Source organism: Triturus cristatus, chromosome 3_1 (genome assembly GCF_964204655.1).
Source record: "Triturus cristatus chromosome 3_1, aTriCri1.1, whole genome shotgun sequence".
Taxonomy (NCBI): Eukaryota; Metazoa; Chordata; class Amphibia; order Caudata; family Salamandridae; genus Triturus; species Triturus cristatus.
In genome coordinates this window covers 296,093,305-296,117,337 of record NC_140583.1, presented here as the reverse complement: position 1 = coordinate 296,117,337, position 24,033 = coordinate 296,093,305, and the positions used below count along the sequence as shown (strand labels likewise).

At 48.4% G+C, this 24,033-nt stretch overlaps 1 protein-coding gene across 1 annotated transcript in view; it reads left to right on the top strand.

The window, feature by feature from the left end:
- The window catches only part of BBS4 (Bardet-Biedl syndrome 4), a 532,628-nt gene that overhangs the window by 295,985 nt on the left and 212,610 nt on the right, over nt 1-24,033 (top strand). The window contains exon 7 of the mRNA XM_085643924.1: nt 16,526-16,579. Coding sequence (XP_085500050.1) covers nt 16,526-16,579 — 54 coding nt within the window. The remainder of the gene's footprint in view (nt 1-16,525; nt 16,580-24,033) is intronic.

The following is a 24,033-nucleotide window of genomic DNA, read 5'->3' as shown; positions in this document are numbered from 1 at the left end:
GTTTTATAAGGGCCCCAGATGTCCCTAGGACGCGCTATCGTTGGGAGGAGACTAGAGTAGAGCTCGCTATTCGTGCTGCAGAAAGCCATGGCGGTAAGCCATGTCTTGGACGTGGGAGCTGTCTTCCTCCCCCAGTGCTTTGCTATCTCCCGCTTGGCCAGAAGAAGCCCTAGAGAGGCCAGTTTACGGACATTCTTTGGGAAATTGACCGTGTAACCCAACAGTGCGACCTCAGGAGTGGGAATGAGTGTAAGCCCTAGCATCTCTTCTAGGATCTTGTGAACCTGAGCCCAGAACGTCTGCAGTCTCGGACACGTCCAGGCCATGTGTGCAAAATCGGCATGTGGTGCAGCGCATTTCCAGCAGGCGTGCGGCCGCGCGGGATCAATGGCATGGAGTCTAACCGGGGTCATATACCAACGGCGTAGGAATTTATAATGTAGGAGTTTGTGACGGCTATTCAATGACACTGTGTCGGTGACCTTGCAACATGCCGTCCATTGTTCGTCCGTGATAGGCCTACCCAGGTCCGTCCCCCACTCCTCCCGCGCACGATCGTCCGCACAGGGGACCCGCGCCGCGCACGCCCTGTACAGCTTGGAAACAATATGTGCCCCCGTATCGGCGTCAATCAGGATGGTGAGAGGTTCAAGGGAGGCCGGCTCGAGGGGGAATCCCTGAATCTCCGCCCGGGCGGCGCAATAGAGCCGGCGAAGAACGAACCGGTCCATGAATGTAGCGTCACTTAATCGCGCGTCCTCTGACACAGAGAAAATGTGCCCACCCGGGTACAGGTCCCCGATCCTGGTGAGGTCAAATTTCGTCAACGTTCGTCGCACTAGTGCTTCATCCGTGCCAGGTAACAGCCCCGGGTTGGGTATCGGGAGGGAAGACGAGTACAGCAGAGGCTGAGCCAAATAGCGCGAGAGCCTGTTCCATGCCCAGCTGGTGGTAGACACGGTTTGAATGTCCTTTGGGTCCCTGGGGACACCTTTGGGCAACACCGTCGACAGGCGACCCGGGAGGACAAAGTCCGCCTCTGGGCGGAGGAATGGGATCCGAGCATCAGGGTGGTACCAGGCATAGGCATGTGCACACTGAGCGACTAGATAGTATAAATATAAATCCGGCACTCCAAGGCCGCCACGATCTTGTGGGAGTGTGAGGGTCGCCCAGCGGATCCGGGGGTGTTTCCCGCCCCAGACCAGCCTAATCATGAGGGACCGCAGTGTGGAGAAGAAGGCCCGGGTCAGAGGGATAGGGATGTTATTGAAAAGATACAAGAATTTGGGGAGCACTATCATTTTAAGAATAGCTATCCTGGCGGACATAGAGAGCGGGAGCCGCAACCACCCATCCATCTGAGTCTCCAGCCGCGCAATCGCACGGCCATAGTTGAGGCGGATGATTTCGTCCGTGTTCAAATGTATATGTATGCCCAAGTATCGCACCGAGTCTGAGCACCACTCAAGAGGGAACTCACATTGCCATGGGGAGGTGCCGATAGTCAGTGGGAAGATGATGGACTTATGCCAGTTTATGCCCAGGCCCGAATGGCAACCGAAACGAAGGATCTCATGTATCAAGGGGGCCAGGTTGGCCTGCGGCTCCCTGACATACAGGATTGTGTCATCGGCATAAAGAGAGGCCAGCAATGGGCCCGTCCGAAACTGGAGACCCCTGTGGAGGTGCCGCTCTTGGAAATGCCGAATCAGAGGGTCCATAGCCAAAATGAACAAGAGCGGTGAAAGCGGGCAACCCTGCCGCGTACCGCGCGTGAGTGAGAATGGGCGAGATAGCGTGCCGTTGAGACGCAAACGGGCCGTAGGGCGACTATAAAGGAGTCTGACGGTCGCCAGGAAGTTCATGGGCATGCCCATGCGCTCCATGACGGATAGAAAGAAAGGCCACTCCAAAGAATCGAACGCTTTTTCGGTGTCTAGGAGGATCGCTGCAGCCGGAGTGGTCGGGTTAATTCTGTGCAGAACCGTGAAGAGCGTTCGCAAATTAAGCGACGTAGAGCGGCGGGGGACAAAGCCGGACTGTGCGGGCGATATAATGAATTCCATCAGTTGGGAAAGCCTGTTGGCCACTATTTTGGCCAAGATCTTATAGTCAGTGTTTAAGAGGGAGAGGGGCCTGTACGACCCACACAATGTGGGGTCCTTATTCGGCTTCGGGAGCAGCACAATGACCGCCTCACTAAGAGTTGACGGGAGGGAGCCACGTTCCAAGGCCTCAGCATACACCTCTATTAGCTTGGGCGCCAGCAGATCCGAAAAGGCCTTGTAGAAGTCAGCGGAGAAGCCATCAAGGCACGGGGCCGAAGAGCCCCGGAGCACTTTGATCGCCCCCCGCACCTCCGCAACCGTTATAGGCTCCGCCATGAACTCCTGCATGCCCTTATCCAGGAACACAAGAGCGATTTCCGATAAATAGGCCGCACGCGCGGCCGCGGAGTCACCCAACTTGGTGGTGTATAGATCCGTGTAGTAGGCCAGGAACTCGTCCCGGATCTCAGCGGGCGTTGTGCGGAGCTCCCCGTCCGTGCCCCGCACCTCGGCGATTAGGGACTTGCTGTATGGTGGTCGCAAGGCCTGCGCTAGCGTGCGCCCCGGTCTGTCCCCCTCTCCATACCTACGCGCAACCTGGTATTTCCCCAGATACAGGATCTCCCTGTCCGCGGCCTCCCGGAAGTCAGATAACAGTCGTAAGCGCCTGGTAAACACCTCGTCCGCGGGTGCCTGCTGCGCCTCAGTGTCTAGCACGTCTAGCTGTGTCTCCAGTTGTGTTATTGTGGCGCGCAATACTTTCAGGACCCCCGCGTGCTTGGCAATGCAGACCCCTCTGATGTATGCCTTGAACCCATCCCAGAGCACTGCCCACGAGTCCACCGAGCCAGTATTTATGGTGAAGTAGTCCTCTATCGCCTCGGAAACCTCGTGCACAAAAAGGTCATCCAGCAGCGCCCTCCCAGGGAAGCGCCACTGCCGCTCAAACCCCTCAGGTCGAGGAACGTCTAAGCCAAGCAGGACTGGAGAGTGGTCCGAGTACGTTCTCGGGAACGTCCTCAACGCGCGGAACCAAGGGGACAGGCCCGGGGAGAGGAGCCAGTAGTCAATTCTGGTCCAAGTGTTGTGCTGCCCTGAAAAGTGTGTGTAGTCAGTAGTGTTTGGGTGTCGCCTGCGCCATATATCCGTCAACAAGAATCGACGGCAAAGGTCCTGGAATGCGCGCCTTGCCCTAGGCTTAGTGTCTGTGGCCCCAGAGGTGCTATCCAGCCCCACATCCAGCAACATGTTTAGGTCGCCGCCCAGCAAAACGCCAGCCGGTGCCAGGGTTACCAGTTGGGCCGCAAGCGCATTGAAAAAATCCGGGGAATCAGTGTTGGGGGCATACACACAGACAAGAGTAACAACATGGCCCATCAAGACCCCCTGTACAATACAGTAGCGCCCCTCCCTGTCCCCCAGAAACGTTTGGCATTGAAACGGGACTCTCTTATGGATCAGCACCGCAGTGCCTCTGGCGTAATTACTATAATTAGCGAAGTATCGGTGAGCGCCCCAGGAAGCCGCAAAGCGGGAGGGCACGGGGCCATGTAGATGAGTCTCTTGGAGAAAAGCAATGTCCACCTGATGCCGATTTAAGTAGTGCAGTACCTGTTTGCATTTACTCCGGTTGTTCAGGCCCCGGACATTCCAAGTCATTAACGATAGATTGAGAGGAGCTTCATTCAAACCTATGTGGGCCATTGGTGCCAGTCAGCAAGTGATGGGAGCAGCAAAATCGGAATGTCACTGTGCATCAAGAAAGTTCGTTCACACCTAGCCGTAGTAGTAGAATCAAAAGTGCTTACCCCAACCCCCCTCCCCCCGCCCAGCCAAACCACGCAAACGTGAGGCAATCCCAATTCTGGAAAAAAAGAAGAACATAGCTCTAGGCAGGAATACCCAGTGTAACCAAATAACAAAAAGTAGAGCATCGTAACAGAAAACGATCCCAGCGGTTTCAACCAAAGGGGGGTGACAACGATCCGTAATCAACCCAGCGCTGTAGCACCTATGTACTCCAAATGTTAATACGTCCTCAAATAACCAGAGTTAAAACAGTGCAAAGTTCAGTAACGGGCGCCGTCTCAGCCGACACCGGAGGATGAGAACAGGTCCTGGCTGCCCGCAGACCCACTACCAGGGGGAGACCGTCCACCCTCATCTCCCCCCGGCGGGCCCCTGCGCGGCTTGTAGGTACGGCAAAACTCCTGCACCGCAGCGGGATTGTCAAATAGCCGTGCTCGGCCATCAACCTCGACCCGGAGCCGGGCCGGATAGAGCATGCCATATTTAAGGCCCAGGTTCCTGAGCGCCGCCTTCACCCCCGCATACTTACGCCTGGCCTCCTGGACCATGGCAGTGAAGTCTGGGTAGAATGAGAGTCTTGCACCTTGCCAAGTAATCTCGCCCTTCTCTCTGGCAAGCCGCAAGGCCGTGTCACGGTCTCGGAAGTTCATAATGCGGGCAATCAGGGGGCGAGGCGGGAGCCCCGGGTTAGGCCTCGGCCCCAGGGAGCGGTGGGCACGCTCCACCACGAAGCCAGGAGTGAAGGAGTCTCTCCCAAAGATATCAGCCAGCAGTTGTTCCACGAAAACATCCAGCCGGCCCGTGGCCGTGGACTCCGGAACCCCAATAATCCGTACATTGTTTCGCCGACTGCGCGATTCCAAATCTTCGTTTTTGCTGGCCACTTCCTTCAGTATGCGCTCCAATCTGCCCACCCTTTTGATCTCCTGTACCGATTTATCCTCCACTGCCGAGATCCGGGCCTCAGCCTCTCCCAAACGCTTGTCGTGGGCCTGGATCTTGGCCCCCATAGTTTCCAGCGTCTTATTGAGGGCGTCAAAACGACCATCCAGGGCCCTGAAGCCGGCACGCATCTCCTGTAGCCAGTCCGGGGCCGGAGCCTGGGTCGCCGAGCCGCCGGTCGCCCCACCAGCCGGGTCCGGCATGTCAGGGGGGTTATCCGTGGGCTGCTCAGACAGTTTCTCGAATTGCAGCGTTTTCTGTTTGGGGTCCTTGCGACCCATTCTCACAACCGCCCGACGTGTGGAGCGCAAGGGAGGCGATGGTGCGATGGAGCGTCCGGCCAATCCTTAGCCAATCTGGTCAGGAGCACTGACGATGGTGGGCCCACCAGGCACCGGACAGCTCACGTCCTCACTGCGCAGCAGGCAAGAGCCACGACTCCGTGTAGCCAGCAGGGCCCCAATGGAACATCAAGTGCGCCATCGCGATGTGTTCAGCAGCCTCGATTCGGAGCCGCCGGGAGGGGTTCGGGAGGAACGCAACAACCAGCCGCGGAGCACATGGCAAAACCCGAGAGGGCCCAAGTGACGAGGCAGAGACAACCCGGGCATCAGGCCCAGCGCAGGGCCCCAACCGCCCCCCCCCCCACCGCCAGCAGGCCGTCCCACCACCCCTCCCAGGCCCCCCGACCGGATTAGTCCGGGGCCCCAAGGAGGAGACAACGAGCGAGGCCGCGGCCGGAGCGCAGGGCCAGAGCCGTGCGCCCGGTCGTCCTCCGGTGGCAGAGTCATAATTTAGGAGGACATGAGGCCATGTCAAAGTCAATAGTAAGAACTTAATAATACTTGCCAATGTACAACACAATGCACATTTGTGCACCACTGCCTGTAGCATCACATACTTCATCTATCAATGTACAACATAGTGCACATTTGTGCACCACTGCACATAACAATGCACTTGGAGACCAAAAAGTACATTCCACACCTCTCTCTCTCTCATGCTTTCATATGCACATCTCACACGTTCTGTTCTTGGCAAGGCTGTTCTACTCTGTGACTGCTCCCACTTCAAAACTATGAGAAGAAATTTTCAAGAGAAACAAGGCATATGCAGGACATCGTACATTCATGCTAGGGTAAAATAAAACACCAAAGTCAATTAAAATGATGGTAGTCAACAGTCATCACGTGGTGTCAGACCACAAGAGTGCCTCTAGCACTACAGGCTGTTAGGCTGATTTTTCCTCAAATGATTCTGTTGGTATCTGACGGTCTCTGTGAAATGCAAATAAATCAACGGTCAAGGTTTTAACCAGGCAAAGTACTCCCAACCCCAACCATGATGGTCCCTACACTGCTTCCAATAGAGACTCCACTCCATCTGGCTCCCCATCCTTCACAGTCGGCGTCTCTTCAAGGGGTACTTCTCATCCCTCGCCTTCATCCGTAGGTTCAGATATTGACGATGGCAATCACTCAATTAAGAGTACTTTTGCGAGGTGAAACTCACCTACGGATTTTGGACTGGAAAAGCATCTAATCTTTGTAAGAGTTCCTGACCAAAACCAGTTCTGCTGCCTGCTCTCCCCCACTTTGCCATTCAGACCAGAACAAGTTAGAAATCCTCTGCGGTCATGCAAAAGGATGTCTTTAACAATGTGATAGAGAACTGTTAAAATATAAATACTTCTACCAGGTGACCATGGGATATAAGTGCTGCTGATTCATTGTATGTGAATCGTATCGTATTGTATTTCCATGCTAAGATGGAAGATAATTAAACTTAAGGAAAAAGGTAGAAGACAGACGAGAATCACCAGCCGTCTGTAGCATGTTGGTCCCTCTCTATCTGATACCCAATTTGAGCGAAAAAAAGGAACAAGGCTATGTTATGAAAAGGATTACAACATGGTCCCATATTCAGACTCTGTACCTACCCATAGTTATGTTACTCTGCTCTTAACTGTCTGTTTCTCTGCAGAATACGTTTCCTCAAAATAGGAACTCTGCCGTATTGTGCCAGAATATTTACCTACCGATATAATATATCAAGGTAGCTGTTCTGAAAACAGGAATACCTGCAGGAAACGCAATTCCTGTACAGAATGGGTGTTAATCATACAATATTTTGGGGATTCTTGACACCAGTTTGAAAGAAGAAAAACACACTGAATTACCCATACTGCTCTACCAGTCAATGCCACTGCAACTCTTCCAATATTTAGTAATATTCCTTGCAGGTTATATAGGTTATATAACCATAAGCACAAGACTAAATACTAAAGAAGTAACTCCCATCACACTAAGAGTTATGCGGGGTCTCGGACGTTTGCAAAGAAATTCAACTACTCATTCCCCCTACACACTATGATAGAGAAATCTGTTGTATCTGGCCACACTACCTGTTACTGCCTGACACTGTCCCCAAGCACTAAACTAGACCTCTGCAGAGAGTCTCTGATCTTCCACCTCCGAGATGGTCTTGTGATCTATGGTTACTGTCAGTACTATCCTGGAAGTGGCTTCTAGTTCCTTAGTCCGCTGACCTTTCTCCATCCTGAGTTGATGGATCAAGGACTGAGGTGGAGGAAATCTGCTGGGTTTGTAAGTCAAGGTCAGTACGAACTGTGGAACGTGCAAGAAACCCCTTTCATAATACCGTGGCTTGTTCTGACAGCGGAAGGCCCCATAAGTTTAAAACTGCACGAGGCACCCTGAGATAAGCAGGAGATCGGCATCTACCTAGAGAACATTCAAGAATGCATATAACAAATTAAATGTTGCCAACTGTATTTAAGGCCAAGTTCTCTCTCGTTGGCCCCATTTGTCAGACTGCTGTCCCTTCCCACTGGCTTGCACCCAATGATCATGAGCTCTCCATTGCCACAAGCCCATGTACTAAGAATGTCTTCCATCTTTTACATACTTTGAGGCATCCTCCCAGTGTTGTCCCTCTCACACAGCAATACCTGCTTATGGTGACCACAAAACTGTATATTAAGTTTTTGAAGAGGACAGTGGAAGGATTCACCCTGACTTCAGGGAGGAGGGAGTTTCAAATCCTCGGTACCGTACATGAGAATGCTCGATTGTAGGTTTTCTTCTTCTTGAATTTTTGTGGTTTGAGCAGTAGGGTGCTGGCGCTTCTGGAGGCTCTCAAACCACATGAGAGCTCCAGTTTCTGAGAGCGGTACAGTGAGGTATTGAAGTGAATGGCTTTGTGTGCCATGCATGCAATTTTTTATTGTATCCAAGCTTCATATGGCAGCCAGTTCAAGGACAACAGGTCAGGAGTAATATGGTTGTATTTTTGGGTGCCTGCTATGAGCCTAGCAGCAGAGTTGAGTTCAGCCCTAAGAGGAGCAGTCTTCACTCTAGGTAGGCTGCAAAGGGTTGCTATACCATAGTCCAGCTTTGATATCACTAAGGCTTCCACTGCTACCTGAAGATCATGAGAGGTGAGGTTTGAGTTTCCTTTGAGTGTTGAGTTGGAAGTTCACTCCTTTGGTGAGGGAGCTGATGTGCTTCTGCATGTTCAGACTTTTGTCTAGCATAATTCCCAGAGAGGTTGCAGAATCAACAAGATGCGGCCTACAGTTAAGAGCAGTGAAATGATTCAACCATTGTTCGATGACCGGATATTGCTTTTGTGGTGCGATTAGGAGGAATTAAGTTTTGAGAGAATTTAACTTCAAGTGGTTGCGTGTCAGCCAGATTTGAGTTTCCAGAATGACTGAGTTGAGGGACCAGATGTCCTCAAGGGAGGCGATCTTCAGGTATAGTTGGGTATCATCCGCATACATGTGATAGTGAATGCCTGATGATTTCAGAATTTCTGTGAAAGTCTCCATGAACAGTTTGAAGAGCGTGGGTGAGAGCGCTGAACCCTGTGGGACACCCAAGCGCAACCCGCGAAGGATGAGACAGGGACTGGTTCACCTTAAAGCTTTGGGATCTGTTTTGAAGGAATGAGGAGAACCAGTTTAGTACAGGCCAAGCCAACCCCATTCTGTGTTCCAAGAGGTCAATTAGGTTATCGTGTTTGAGTGTATCAAATGCTGACGAAAGGGAGAGAAGGATCAGTAGGCAAGATTTATTTGGATCCAACATTCTTAGCGCATCTTCGACAATGTTTTTAGAGCCTCATCTGAATTTGCAACTGGTGGCTCCCTTCATCTAATTAGCCTCGGGATCTGTTTATGACCATCAGAGAACACTATTAATCCCCTGCACGGAGGTTTATCAGAAGAGATGACAAGAATACAACATCAAAGTCGCTGAAACCACCAGAATATCTATATTGATTCCTCACATTGGCAGCAGCATAACATTCCAATCCACCCTTTGTTGTCTCTGTCCTCGCACACCTTGAGGCCCCTCTTACTGTTTGGGTTGTTATAGTGACCATTGCTCGTGACATGCTGGCGTATTCTGGAAGAGTGCTGGTTGGCTTACTGCACGTGCTTCCTCACAGTGGGAGACCCGCACAAATCAAGGAGACACTACTCTCGCCACCCAGTGCACACATCACATTCCTGCTTCCTGCACACAAAGGACGAGCACAATTGTCAGTCCTCACACACATTGTGGAGTGACCTCTTACATTAACTGTACCCCCTGGACAAGGCCTCCTCCGGACAGGCTGAGGTGCACCAAGGACGCACCACTCACATGGTCTCTGCGCTCACACGCAGGGTATCACTTCCCCTTCACACACCTAAACAGACATCATTTTAGGCTCTTCAGCACATTCGGTGATATATTATAACTCTCCAAGGTGAGAGTTACGACAGTGGGAAATCAATGTGAGTGCACAAACAGGAAGTGCTGCTATTAATGTAATGGCGATGATGTTCAAGAGGTCAGTGTACCCTCTGTATGTAGAGACCAACAGCAAAGATCCAATGGGCAGTGGATGCCATGATATGTATGCTATGCACATAAGAACATTAACAGAATGGCTGCCCCACGTGTTTGGAGAGACAGTAACAGCAGATCAGCTCGGTCTATGTAAATGTTGCTCTCTGGTGTGTGTAAGATGGTCAGGTTTTACCAGTGCGTGTGTTGGGACAAAGAAAGGTGGTACTTCTATGTGCAGTGACGGCGAGAACTGTACTGTTCATGTGTGGATGTAAGAAGAGCAGACTTCTTTCACGATCCATTGAAAGGGTAGCCCTGCTCAGACCGGTCAACCACATTGGCCAGGGGCAGATGAACACACACCTGTTATCCAGTATTGGGGTATCTTTCATAGATTCACTTGCCTGAATCATTCCCCGTCGCCGAGGCGGGAGTCCCCGGTAAATAAAAAAGTAGTGCCAAAATGTTAGTAGTAGTAGTAGGCCCAAAGAAAAGGCCAAAGCCTATATCTTAGCAGCCTATCTACCTCATTATGCAAAAAGAACCAAGAATTTGGTAACAACCAATCAGACACCAGCACCCTTCTAGAACCCTCTCAGCAGAGCCAGTTCTCCTCAGATTTTCACCGCACGTCGTGTGGAAGGGAGTCTCCCTTAGTGCCTCTCAGTTTTGTTTCAACTTGCTTCAGCATATCAGACAAGAAGGCCTTGTTTAAGTCCTGCAGGACCTGCGCCAAGAAGAGAGTCCATGTTGATGATCAACATGTGGACTGCATCTATTGCCTCTACCCTAAACATGAGGCAAAAGATTGCAAGATTTGCCGCACCTTCCCTACAAAAACTCTTAGGGATAGGGAGGCGAGAGTGCTTTTGTGGCTTAAATCCTCTTCGGCTGAGGAGGATGACAGAGCCTCTACTTCTAGCAAGAGAGCTAGATCGCAGGACAGCTCTTCCAGTGAAGGGAAGAAGCGTCAGAAATCGCATCATTCTACTTCTGAAGCGCACTCTCCTCAGGATTCTACAGTCAAGGCTAGCGCACAAACTGTGAGTAAAAGCCTTTCAAAATCTTTGGCTTTCTCTCAATCTTCAGTTTCTGTCACCTCGTCTGCTTCTTCATTGACGCAAACCATCACCACGACGGCAATTACATCTCCTATTCTGTCTACGAGGATTACTATCCTCACAAAGAAGCTCGCCGTCGAGGTGTCGTCGACGAAGTCCTCGTCGACGAAGTCAGCAGTACCGCCGTCGACGATTCCGCCATTGAAAAGCCTGTCGACGAAGATTCCATCGTCGACGAAGATTCCATCGTCGACGAAGATTCCATCGTCGACATCGAGCCCGTCGACGAAGAGCCCGTCGACGAAGAGCCCGTCGACGAAGAGCTCGTCGACGAAGATTCCATCGTCGAAGACCCCGTCGACGTCGAGCCCGTCGACGACGAAGACATCGTCTACGATGAAGACACCGTCGACGATCCCGTCGACGATCCCGTCTACCACAGCCCCGTCGACGACGACCTCGTCGATGATGGACTCTACAAACCTAATCACATCAAAGGAAATGGCGCCCGCTCATTCCACGCCAGTTTCCACCAGGACTTTTCAACTAAAGTCTTTTCAAAGGCAGGACATATCACCGCTTACTCCCTCGCATCTCCTGGAAACGTATGTGCAGTGTGACGATGATGATTATGAGGACGACGAGAACGAAGGGCCCTTTGGGATTGCTCGCCATCCTTCGGAACTGCACATCAAATGTCAGGAGGACGATGATGATGAGGAAGAAGTCAATTATCAAGGGCATTACTATCAGGAAGACATAGTCGTTCCGCATCATAGACCCTGCTACACACAACCTCGTAGGAACGAGATGTCACATCTGCCTCCTACTTTGATTCAAGACCTGCAAGCCATGCTTGCAGATTATAAGCAGCGTTTTCCACCGCAGCCGAACGTTCCACAGGTTCCACAGACTGCGCCGCAGCCGAACCCATTGCCTCTGCCTGAGGATCCAGCCCCAATGCCTCAACTGCCTGATCCTCCACAGGACCCGCATCAAGGTCAAGATTCAACCTCGGAGGAGGAATTCGAAGAGGGCGAGCTGCCAGACCCAGCAGACCCTTGGGATTCTTATATAATCCCTATGCCTTCGCCACCTACCCCTCTACCATCTGATTCACCTCCAGAAGATATAGGGGGGTTCCATAACCTTATGCAGCGAGCTGCGACCAGGTTCAACTTGCCGGTCACCATTGAGCAATCTGACTGTTTTCTGCATGACTTTAAAGAAGAGTCAAGAAAGGCTACGAGAGCTATCCCTATCATTGACTATATTTGGAAAGAAGGAGTTAAAATCATGAAAAACCCGGCATCAGTGCCAGCGGTACTTCCACGGATTGACAAAAAATACCGCGCTCCAGCCAACAGTCCCTCTTGTCTCATTGGCCAACCGCGTCCAGACTCGGTTATATCTCAGGCAGCCCAACAAAAATCTAAGAATCCGGCAGCACCGGTCACTACACCACCGGATAGGGAAGGACGCCGACTGGATCTAATTGGGAAAAAAATTTCAACTATGGCAGCTGCTTCCATCAGGGCAGCCAACTCCCTAGCGATAATAGGGCGTTATGACCGCCAGATGTGGTCAGAAATGGCAAGCTTTATCGACCTCATCCCAGAGGACAACAGGCAAGATGCTCGAAAGATTTTGTTGGAGGGTGAGCGTGCAGCCTCAGAGACTATCGACTGCGCACTGGATATTGTGAATACTAACTTTCGCCAGTTGGCTGGGGCTGCGGTTCTTAGGCGCCAGGGTTGGCTTAAAGCTACCACGTTCAGACCAGAAGTCCAGACAAAAATATTGGACATGGCCTATGATGGCGAATCATTGTTTGGAAAACACATAGATGATGCACTCCAAGCAATTAAAAAGGATACTGATACTGCAAGATCATTGGGCTCCTTGCAATACAAAAGAGGTACCTTCAGAGGAGCAAGGGGCCGTGGATTTTCATCCAGAGGAAGTTATCATACCCAACAAAATAGGTACCAGCCTCAGTATCGGCAATCATATCAGTCTTCCTACAGACAGACCAATACGTCTGGTTTCTCTCGTCAAGGCGGACGAAAAAGATCGTAGAATCAGGGAAGAGACACCTCACGGAAGCAATGATTTCTGCAGGGCGCCTTCCACTCCTTTTCCCCTCCCTGTGGGTGCGAAAATTTCAACCTTTGTGACCAAGTGGCAAGAAATTACGTCGGACCAGTGGGTTCTGGACCTGGTTCACAACGGTCATACCTTAGAGTTTGTCACCAAACCACCCAACAAACCACCCAAGGGACCCCCTCCCCCTCGTCTTCACTTACTATTCAAAGAAGCTTTAACGATGCTCCTCAAGAACGCAATCGAGAAGGTTCCTGCGCTTCAAAAGGGGACAGCTTTCTATTCCCGCTTTTTTCTCATCAAGAAGAAATCAGGGGAGTGGCGCCCAATCTTAGACCTTCGCAATCTGAACAGATTCCTCAAGAAGAGGGATTTCGCATGGTCACTCTGGCAGAAATTCTAGGTTGCCTCAACAAGGGAGATTTTCTAGCTTCCTTAGATATGGAAGACGCTTACTTTCACATCCCAATACATCCGAAGCATCGCAAGTATCTTCGCTTCACAGTGGCTGGCGCCCATTACCAGTTCAAAGTGCTCCCGTTTGGGTTAAAATCTGCCCCAAGGATCTTTACGAAGTGCCTAGCTCCAGTGGCAGCAGTGTTGCGCTCCCAAGGAATCCAAGTCTTCCCGTATTTAGACGACTGGTTAATAAAGGGTCCTTCGGAAAGATCAGTCAAGACTGCCGTGACAACATCTCTTCGTCTGTTCCACTCTCTGGGGCTTACGATCAACAGGAGCAAATCTCAATTACAACCAAAGCAGATCCTTCCTTTTCTGGGCGCTCTGTTAGATACCGTCCGCTGCAAGGCATTCTTATCTCACGAACGGCAGGTTCGTCTTCAAAACTTAGCAATCCGAATTTCCAAAAGAAAGTCAGTTTCTGTCCGGATGTTCGCGTCGCTCCTAGGGATGTGCTCCTCTGCAATACACCTCGTTCCTCTGGCGCGGCTCCGCATGCGACCCTTGCAGGAGGAGTTACACCTTCAGTGGCAGCAGGTGATGGGCTCCTTCGACGACATCATCAGAGTCACTTCAGGCATGAAGAGCGCTCTACGTTGGTGGTCCCATTTCCCAACTTATCGGAAGGGCTTACTTTCATTCAGAAGATTCCAGACTTTGTCCTCACTACCGATGCTTCCATGGAAGGATGGGGAGGTCATCTTCAAGATTTACAGATACAGGGGAAGTGGTCTCCAGAGTACAAAAACAAACACATCAACAGTCTGGAATTGCGAGCAATTTTCCTGTCTCTGCAAGCTTTCCTTCCAAGGATTGCAGGTTCTTCGGTTCTGATTCGAACCGACAATACCACCAGCATGTTCTACGTGAACAAACAAGGAGGAACAAGATCAGCAACTCTGTCCACGGAAGCTCAGGAGTTGTGGGAATGGGTCACACTCCACAACATAAACCTCAGAGCAGAACATGTCAGAGGTCTCTGCACTACATTAGCGGACACGCTCAGCAGATCCCAATCAGATTGCCACGAATGGGAGCTAGAGCAGGCTCAAGTGCTCAGAATATTCAGAGCTTGGGGAACACCACCGCTGGATTTGTTCGCCACGAAGGAGAAAAAGATACCCTCAACAGGGCTCAAGGGGGAATGCCCTGTCCATGCGATGGTCAGGGATTTGTGCTTACGCTTTTCCCCCCGATACCGAGGGTCATACGCAAGATGAAGTTAGAGGGCTGTCGTCTCATCTTGATTGCACCCAGATGGCCACGCCAATACTGGTTTCAGGAGCTCCTATTGCTATCACAGGACCAGCCGATCCGTCTTCTCCCGACGCCCACAATGCTGTCGAGGAACAGAGGTCAGGTTCTCCACCCGGACCCTCAGTCCCTACATTTACATGCATGGCTCCTGACTTCTTAGAGTTTAAGGACCTGGATATCCCTCAAGACTGTAGGGATATATTAACAAAATCACGAGCCCACAGCACGATAAAAACTTACCGTCTAAAATGGAAGCGGTTTTGCTGCTGGTGTGAAGCAAACCAGGTGCACCCGGTGGACGATCCTGCAGAAAAGATCCTTCCTTATTTGTTACACCTGGCAAGATCTGGACTTTCTTTCCCTTCAGTCAAAGTCCACTTAGCTGCACTTTCCAGATTCAGAAGGGGTGCTCATGGCCCTTCTCTTTGTTCATCCTCTTTAATTAAACAGTTTATGAAAGGACTATTCCGAGAGTTTCCTCCGGTCAGACTTCCGCCACCGGAATGGGAACTCAACACAGTCTTAATGCAATTAATGAAGCATCCATTCGAGCCCATCCACAAGGCTGACCTAAAATTCCTTACCTGGAAGGTTGCTTTACTTCTGGCTTTAACATCAGCTCGACGAGTGAGTGAAATTCAGGCGTTTACTGTAAAGGAACCTTTTCTACACTTCACTCAAGCCTACGTGCACCTCCGAACTAATCCAACGTTTATCCCTAAGGTGCCTTCACAGTTTCATCTTAATGAACCAGTGACGTTAAAAACTTTCTTTCCTAATCCATCTACTCCAGTGGAACGAGCCTTCCATTCTCTCGATATCAAGAGATGTCTTAAATTCTATCTTCTGAAAACAAAGAACCTTAGAAAGTCCGATCAATTATTTGTGGCTTATGGCCAAACTACTCTGGGAAAAGCGGTTACAAAATCCACCATTGCCAGATGGATAGCATCTACAATACTTTTCTGCCATGACAAGGCTCACAGGCCTTTGCTGAGGAAACCCAAGGCCCATTCCACGAGGACAGTAGCAGCGTCTACAGCATTGTTTGCTGGTGTGACTCTAGAAAATATCTGCCGTGCTGCGACATGGAAAAATGTCCACACTTTTACAAGACATTACTGCCTCCAATCTACGCATCGTGATGATGCAGCAGTTGGGCAAGCTGTACTACGACATCTGTTTCTTTGAGATACCTTCAGGTACCCTTTTCATATTTTAATATGTAAGATGTTGATATCTTTAATATAACAATGCAATGTGTTACAATAATGATTTGCTTTCATTTTCAATGTTATTGCATTACATGCTATTTTCCTCTTTATGGCTTGCATGTTTTGAAATTGTAGAATTTTTCTTATACCTCTTATTAATAAGCTGTGGATGCAACTTGGGAGCATCAGCACTAGTCTCCCACCATCCGCACCGACTGTATACTTGGTATACTGCTCGTTATTCTGATTCAGGCATGTGAATCTATGAAAGATACCCCAATACTGGATAAGAAAACAAGTTACTTACCTGTAACTACAGTTATCCAGTATTGGTATCTTTCATAGATTCACATGCACCCACCCTCCTCCCCGTAGAGTCAGTTCTATATAATATGGGACGTTCACTTCCCACTTGTGCTGCGAAAATATGAGGAGAACTGGCTCTGCTGAGAGGGTTCTAGAAGGGTGCTGGTGTCTGATTGGTTGTTACCAAATTCTTGGTTCTTTTTGCATAATGAGGTAGATAGGCTGCTAAGATATAGGCTTTGGCCTTTTCTTTGGGCCTACTACTACTACTAACATTTTGGCACTACTTTTTTATTTACCGGGGACTCCCGCCTCGGCGACGGGGAATGATTCAGGCATGTGAATCTATGAAAGATACCAATACTGGATAACTGTAGTTACAGGTAAGTAACTTGTTTTCTTATGCATGGAGATCGTCACAGCAATGAACTAACTAAATGGGTTTCATTTTTCTTTCACAGGAGATCTGTCACAATCTTGGAGTGTGCTACATTTATCTTAAGGAATTCAGCAAGGTAATGTGCATCAGAGGTCAGAGAAGGGGGGTGGGGGGTTACTGTGTTAACAGACTGCGCTGGCACCTTTCCTCTGCTGAGGGCAAGAGTAGTGCCCAATGCAGAGGAAAAAATCCTACCTCACCACAGATCGGCAACATTGGACTGAGCATTTAATATCATCCGTGTGAGTGTGTGTGTGTGTGTGTGTGTGTGTGTGTGTGTGTGTGGGTGTGTGTGTGTGTATATGTATGTTGAAGCCGGAGGTCAAACATTGACTGGTATTCTACATGAATAGTGCGTGTGTAAATAGGCACTTAATGTGTTCAGTATGCCAACAAGTGAGATTATTCCCTATTCCATCGAACAATCGATTACTCGATTTTGATACCATGGAGCTGTAATTTGTATAAAAAGCATTGGCAAAGTCAGTAGGTCTTGCCTTTCAATGGCGTTACCCATCTTTTTGGCTTTGCCAATGGTTTTTTACTAATGTTGTTTAACTAATATACATGAGTGCATTCTACTTTCCGTAAGGTTTGTTAAGAAGAGTATATATAGCCAGTATTGCCTGCACACTGCCTACGTTGTGGATGCGAGGAAAGGGACCGCTTAGAGCTCTGGAATTCATTAAACGAACTGGAAAGCCGATGTTTAAACTGTATTGGGGGTAATCTGGAGTCATGTCCTGCATCAGGCTGTGAGATTAATAATCCCAATCGGTCTCTGTTACAAGGCTTAATTTCACAGGAGAGGGCATGCAAAGGGTCATTTTACTAGCTTGCTGTTCAGCTGCCTTGTGAATACAGAAGTACTTTTGCATTAAGGAAAAAAATACAGTGATTTTAAAATTACAGTCGTTACTCTCCTGTGATATAGATTTTAAGCAGATTTGATTGTAATTCACTGAGAGTATATTTTTGAGACCTGTGAAAGCTCTTTTAGCTGTTTGTGTTTTCTGATTACTTTCCCAGTACCCTTTTCCGTTTTTTAAAGGCCTGGACACAGAGTCAGGTACTTGTATAGTTTCTGGGGTAGGAGGCTGAGTGCTAGGGTAGTGATTGTCTGTTTTTAGGTCTCAGCTAGCGAAGGCTGCGCTTGCGCAGTCTCGCCCGCGAGATTTAATGATTTTCAGAAGTGGGGCTTGAACCCGCCCCTCTTCTTCCCTCTTCTCCATTGGCTGGCCTCTTAAATGCTGGTCAGCCATTGGAGAAGAGCTTTGTCTCTCCAAAGAATCCCCGTCTTTTTCGGATTCGGGGGCGTGTTTTTTACTTTCTTTCTCTCCTCTGGAATGTAAACATTCCAGCCAATGGCAAGAGGAGAGAAAGAAAAACACGCCCCCGAATCTGAAAATGCCGCTGCGTTTCTCCGAGGCATTTCTGCTTGACCTCGGAGAAAGGCGGCGGTGTTCATGGCTGGACACTCATTTACGGATTTGTTAACCTCTCTTCCTCATTATTGCTAGTATGACCCCCCCCCCCCCTCTCTCCTGCCACGATATATCATTATGGTGTTTCTGACTGCCCTCTTTTCACTCCGCTCTTTCCTTCTTTATTTATTTTTGACTATCCCAGCTCTTTCTTCAGCAGTCTCCCTAAATCCATTTTTCAGCCTGGATGCAGACAGCTTTACCCGATAACACGTGAACAACCCAAACAAACGCATACAGAGCGGCTTTGGATCAACATAACTCTTTCTTCGATAAAATGAATGTAGTGGAGCGCGGTCTCCATTAGTTCCTGCACACTTCGACCTTTGGTGTAAAATAATGAGGTCATACATGTCTTTGGCCTGCTCCTGGAGCCCAGCCACAGGGATGTTTACTCGTGTGAACTCATGACGAGGCTGTTTCGAGCAGACACGCTGACATCTATTTTAGAACTGGAAGCAACCAAGATAAGCGTCAGCGCTGGCACAGTGTCGTTAAAACTGGATGGAATGATCCTTGCCTTATTCGGTCTGTTTTTTTTTTTTTTAATCCTCCTCCATGTAAAAAAAAGAAAAACAGATGACTTCATACCCCGTCGAATGGAAAATGCCAGTGATAGGAGAGCTTGAACTGAAAACATTCCAAAAACTCCATGAACCAAAAAGGGAAGGATTTTTCCTTTCTATTTTTAAGACGTTGCTAGTGTGTCAGAGTAGCGTCAGCCACCGCACTGCGGAATGAGAGACGACCGCGAATATTTTTCTTTCAGATAACTGCGTTTTCGGGTGGCGTGAAACTATGGAACTCCCCCAGTAAACAGGGCGATGTTGTGTGTACGTAAGCGCTGCTCGCGACTTACCGTTGGCTCCGCCCTTGCGCGGTGCCATGCCAATTAAAGATGAAGCATTGCGTTTTCCCACTGCCCACAGGACAGCAGCGGCCGCCTCCCGCCCATCTGGTACGTTTTTGTTTCACTTTCTTTTTCTATGACTGACAACAATACACAAACCGATCATGCAGTCAGTGGATCTGTTATCTGCTCTGCATAGAGAGTCACGTGAAGAACGTGTGTTTCGTAACATATTCACACTGTGTATTAGTTTATGGTCTGCCATACGCTGCAAAAAGGCGCGACTGCAGTTTCACATTTGCGGGAGGGGGGGATGCTGCAACTGTACAGTTTTCTTGACAACAGCCGAGTAACCCGTTACTCGCCGTGATCTTTCTAGCTGGGAGATGGTGTCTTGCATCTGCTGCTGAAGTCCGCGGTGTACTGTCAGAAGTGACACATGCCAGGGGGCTCGTCAGCCTTAAATTCAGGTATGTGCTGCACGCGCGCACATGCCGTGAAAGATACCACGAGACTGGGCATTTTTAATAGTATTTCAGTATGGAGATCAGGCCCCGGGCAGGCGTCTTGTGACGCATAATGTGGCACACGGAAAACAGACCTAGAAGCAAGGACACACTGTTCCCATCTCCGACAGGTGAGGTGGCCTTGTCGGCGTTCGAACTCGTGACCTACTGTAGAGTGTGAATGTCAAAGCAGCGAGCATTCATCTCACTGAGCAACCGTTTTTAGATCTCGGCTGCGAAGGCTGCGCTTGCGCAGTCTAGCTCCGTTAGGTCTCGGCTGTGAAGGCTGCGCTTGCGCAGTGTAGCTCAGAGATTTCATGTTTTTCAGAAGAGGGGCTTGAACCTGCCCCTCTTCTCCTTTGGCTGGCCTCTTAAATGCTGGTCAGCCATTGGAGAAGAGCTTTGTCTCTCCAAAGAAGCCCCGTCTTTTTTGGATTCGGGGGGCGTGTTTTTTACTTTCTTTCTCTCCTATGGAATGTAAACATTCCAGCCAATGGCAAGAGGAGAGAAAGAAAAACACGCCCCCGAATCTGAAAATGCCGCTGTGTGTCTCCCTGAGGCATTTCTGCTTGACCTCGGAGAAAGGCGGCGGTGTTCATGGCTGGACACTCATTTACGGAACAGTTAACCTCTCTTCCTCATTATTGCTAGTATGACCCCCCCCCTCTCTCCTGCCACGATACATCATTATGGCGTTTCTGACTGCCCTCTTTTCACTCCGCTCTTTCCTTCTTTATTTATTTTTGACTACCCCAGCTCTTTCTTCAGCAGTCTCCCTAAATCCATTTTTCGGCCTGGATGTGGACAGCTTTATCCGATAACACGCGAACAACCCAAACAAACGCATACAGAGCGGCTTTGGATCAGCCCTTTAGAGTTATTGGTTAGCTCCGGACAGCCTCCTTCTTCCAGCGCCTCGATGGAGGGCCAGTCAATCAGTTTTTATTCCTTATCTTCCTTGGTGATCTGTTTCTGTTCCCGTGCCTCTCACATATATACGTGCAGCGCTAGACTAAGCACACTGTAGTTCTCTTTGCAGCGCAGAATAGAACGCTCAGAAAGCGTTATAATAGTGTTTACGGGTTTCACATGTTATCTGTGACCCCCTGTCCTGGCGCTACAGCCAGTGTCACTCTCCTCGTCATTGCCACCCTCTGAGCCTCCCTTATCTCATTACCACATGATGACTACAAGTACATAAAGGCCAAAGAGGCCACATGACTGCAATTTGAGGATTTAGAAACATGATTCTCTGGGGCTGATGTACTATTTAAAGTACTAAATCTCAGGACGACAGATGTTAGTCTTTGTCATAGCACAATAGGGCCAAACAAAAATAATGTCATGAGCAATGCCAATAGCTCTAACTTTAACAGTGCCGAGACCGTTGCATTGTAAATGCTTGTTGTGTCAAGTGTGCCAGATGTACTGAATACTTTGTAAAACTAAATTCAGACCGACTTATCCCCCACCATTCTTTTTCACTTGCTCTGATGAGCCTCATCTCGGGGTTGGAAGCCATGGATAATGAATGGTATTGGGTATGTGTGTGTGCGCAGTCTCATAACATTCTGGAAAGAAATATGTCACTATTAATACATTGCTTATAACCAGAAATTGAGTCTTTCTTGAGTACTTGCCAGTGGCTGAGGTGGGTGGAAGGATAAGTGTATGTGTGTGCATGCCTGTGCACACGTCTGTTTGTAGGTGTCATGCTTATTTCATTGCTAAAATAAGTGTTGGTTGGAGTAGCTGCAATTTAGAAAGAGTGCAAAGGTCAAGAAAGTGTAAGAGATGCACACTGCAGTTTTAGAGGGATTAGCGAACACTTGCAGGGGATTCGGCAGATTACAATACCAATATTTACTGTTCATCAGCAACTTAATTGTGTGAGGAGAGTCACAGCTCAAGGGAGGCCATTTGCCTTGTGAAAGTCTTATGGTCACGGAAAGTGTTTAACAAATAATTGCAATCTGTGAGTGAGTTAGAATGGTGTCCCAATAGCACGGAGGGGTCGTGCAAGAGTGGGAGCAGGTTTGACAGGTATGGAATGTGACTAACCAAGAACAGCAGGAGAAGGACAAATTGTGTTTGATGTATTGGTGACAAACTCACTTTTGGAGAACCTTTGAGGCCAAAATATACCTAAAAATTGTAGTTTTTCTCGAAGGGGTTCGGCAAGTAGAGATTCTCCAGAAGTTGTGAATAAAGTTAGGCATGGCAGAGTTTTACTACAAATTTGTGATTAATTATGCAAAACTCACCTCAGAATGTTTGTTAGGTACAAGTTGCCTACGTTGAATGTGGTTTGTGAGAGAGTTCCATGAGGTTAAGAGGGGTCTGAGAAGTGCCTTGGCATAAAGTCATTTTTAGGTCTTGGCTAGACAGAGCATGTGCGGTCTCTTCGAGAAATGTTGTTTACTGTTAGTGGGCTTTGAGGCCTCCCATTACTTACCATTGGATGACTTCAAAGCCATTCTCAATTGGGGGCTACCTACTGGTCAGCTCTGCGGTGGACACTTCCCTCTTGTTGTATGTAACTATCTCCTGGACCATGGCCCTATTATTTGTGTCCATACACTGCTGGCGCTTATGGGAGCAATTTTTTTCTTTTTGTTGAGTCATTCTAGAGAGTGTATCTTTCGTAGTTGGCTCTGTCTGTAGTGTCTGTGTTTGCTTGTTCCCACTTCCTCCCCGCCTCTACCCAGCGCAATAGATGCCCAGAGGCCAGATGCCTTTGTCCCATCCTTTGATTTTTGTTTTTGTTGAAGCTTTTATATAGCGCGAATTCAAAGCAAAGGTGTTGGAGGACTTTACACAAGGACACATTCATTTTATGTAGGCACGGGAAGATTAAGTAATTTTCCCAGAGTCACAGGATATTGAGCCGGCGCCAGGAATCAATCCTGGTTTCCCTGCTCCAAAGGTGGTATCTTTGACCGTTACGCCATATCCTCTCCTCACTTTCGCTTGTAGATATCAGATTGCAGATCTTGCTTCCATGTTTAAAGTCCCGAAGGTAGAGCTTCCCAGTGCAAACTCAGACATTATTTATTTTTGCACCGGGAAGCTCTGCCTTCGGGGAGTTCAAACATGAAAGCAAGATTGCATATTTCTCCGTAAAACGATTGACATCTGCCTGAAAGTTTTACAGAGAATTATATCAACAAATAAATGCATGGCATTATCTTAAGGTTTTGCAATGGAATCGGATGAAAAAATATAATAAAAGCAACGTGCTAGCTCTTGTGACATAAAAGTCATAAATATCTATTTTAGTGCTTAGGTATTGGACAAACAGGCTCTGCTGCCTAGGAGAAGAAGAAAGAGTACATTGTTTGATAAATTCATTTTGTGTAGTCATAGGTAGATTAAGTGATTTGGTCAGAGTCACAGGATGTTGATCCAGCGCTGACGCTTGAAGTAAGTTCCCCAGCTCCAAACTCGGCAGCTTTGACCCTTACACCACATCGTCTCCCCTGCATTGCATGCAGATATCCGATGGCAGATAAACATGTTTACGTTGCTGATGGTATTTATTTTGCCCTGTGAAGTTTGCATTTGAATTCATCCCCTCCTGCACCATCCCTCCTGCCACCCTCTCCCTGTTCATGCCACATAATTCCACTCTATGCCACACAAAGCCACTACACATAATTCAGCCCCACTCCATACCACATAATTATGTGTATCATAATTCAACTCCACATAACTCAAAACAGCACCACACAATTAAGTGCCATGCAAGTCCACCACACACAAATCCCCACCACATAATTCCACTTCACACAACAAGTTTCAACATCTCTCAATTCTGCACCACAAAATACATTTCCTCTTAATTCCACTCCATGCCACATAATTACTATCCAACAAATTCAACTCCACACATTTCCACTCCATGCCACATAATTCCACTTCACATAATACCACTCCATTCTACGTAATTCCACTGCACTGCAATGCACATAATTACACTCCACACAACACAATTCAACTCCAGATAATTCCACTACACATAATTACACTCCAACCTACAAAATTGCACTACACGCCACATAATTACACTCCACATATATCAACTCTGCTACAAAACACATAATTCCACTCTACAAAATTCAACCTTGCACTATGCTACATAATTAATAATTCCATGCCACACCATGCCACATAATTCCACACAGCGCCACTCAATTTCACACCACACAGCATAATTACGCTCCACCTAATACCAATCCACACTGCATAATTCAACTCAACATAATTACACTCAATTCCATACCACATAAATCCACTGCACACAATGCTACCTAATTTCACAACACAACACCAAACTCTACTCAACACCACACAATTCCACGCCACACAATTCCACACCACACAATTCCACCCAAAACAATTCCAGAGCAAACAATTACACTCCAACTCACAAAATTCCTCTTCACACCACATACATGCCATCCACACATTATAATTCAACATCATGCCAAATAAAACCACTCCACGCCATGCAACTCCACATAAATCCGCACCATTCCACATATTTACATTCAACATAATTCCACTCCACATCATACCTCATATTTACACTACACATATTTCAACTCCACACCGCATGCATCCGCTCCGTAAAACATGGCTAAAAGACATTGAAAACACCAATAACTCCTGGTTTGCCGAGACCTATTGG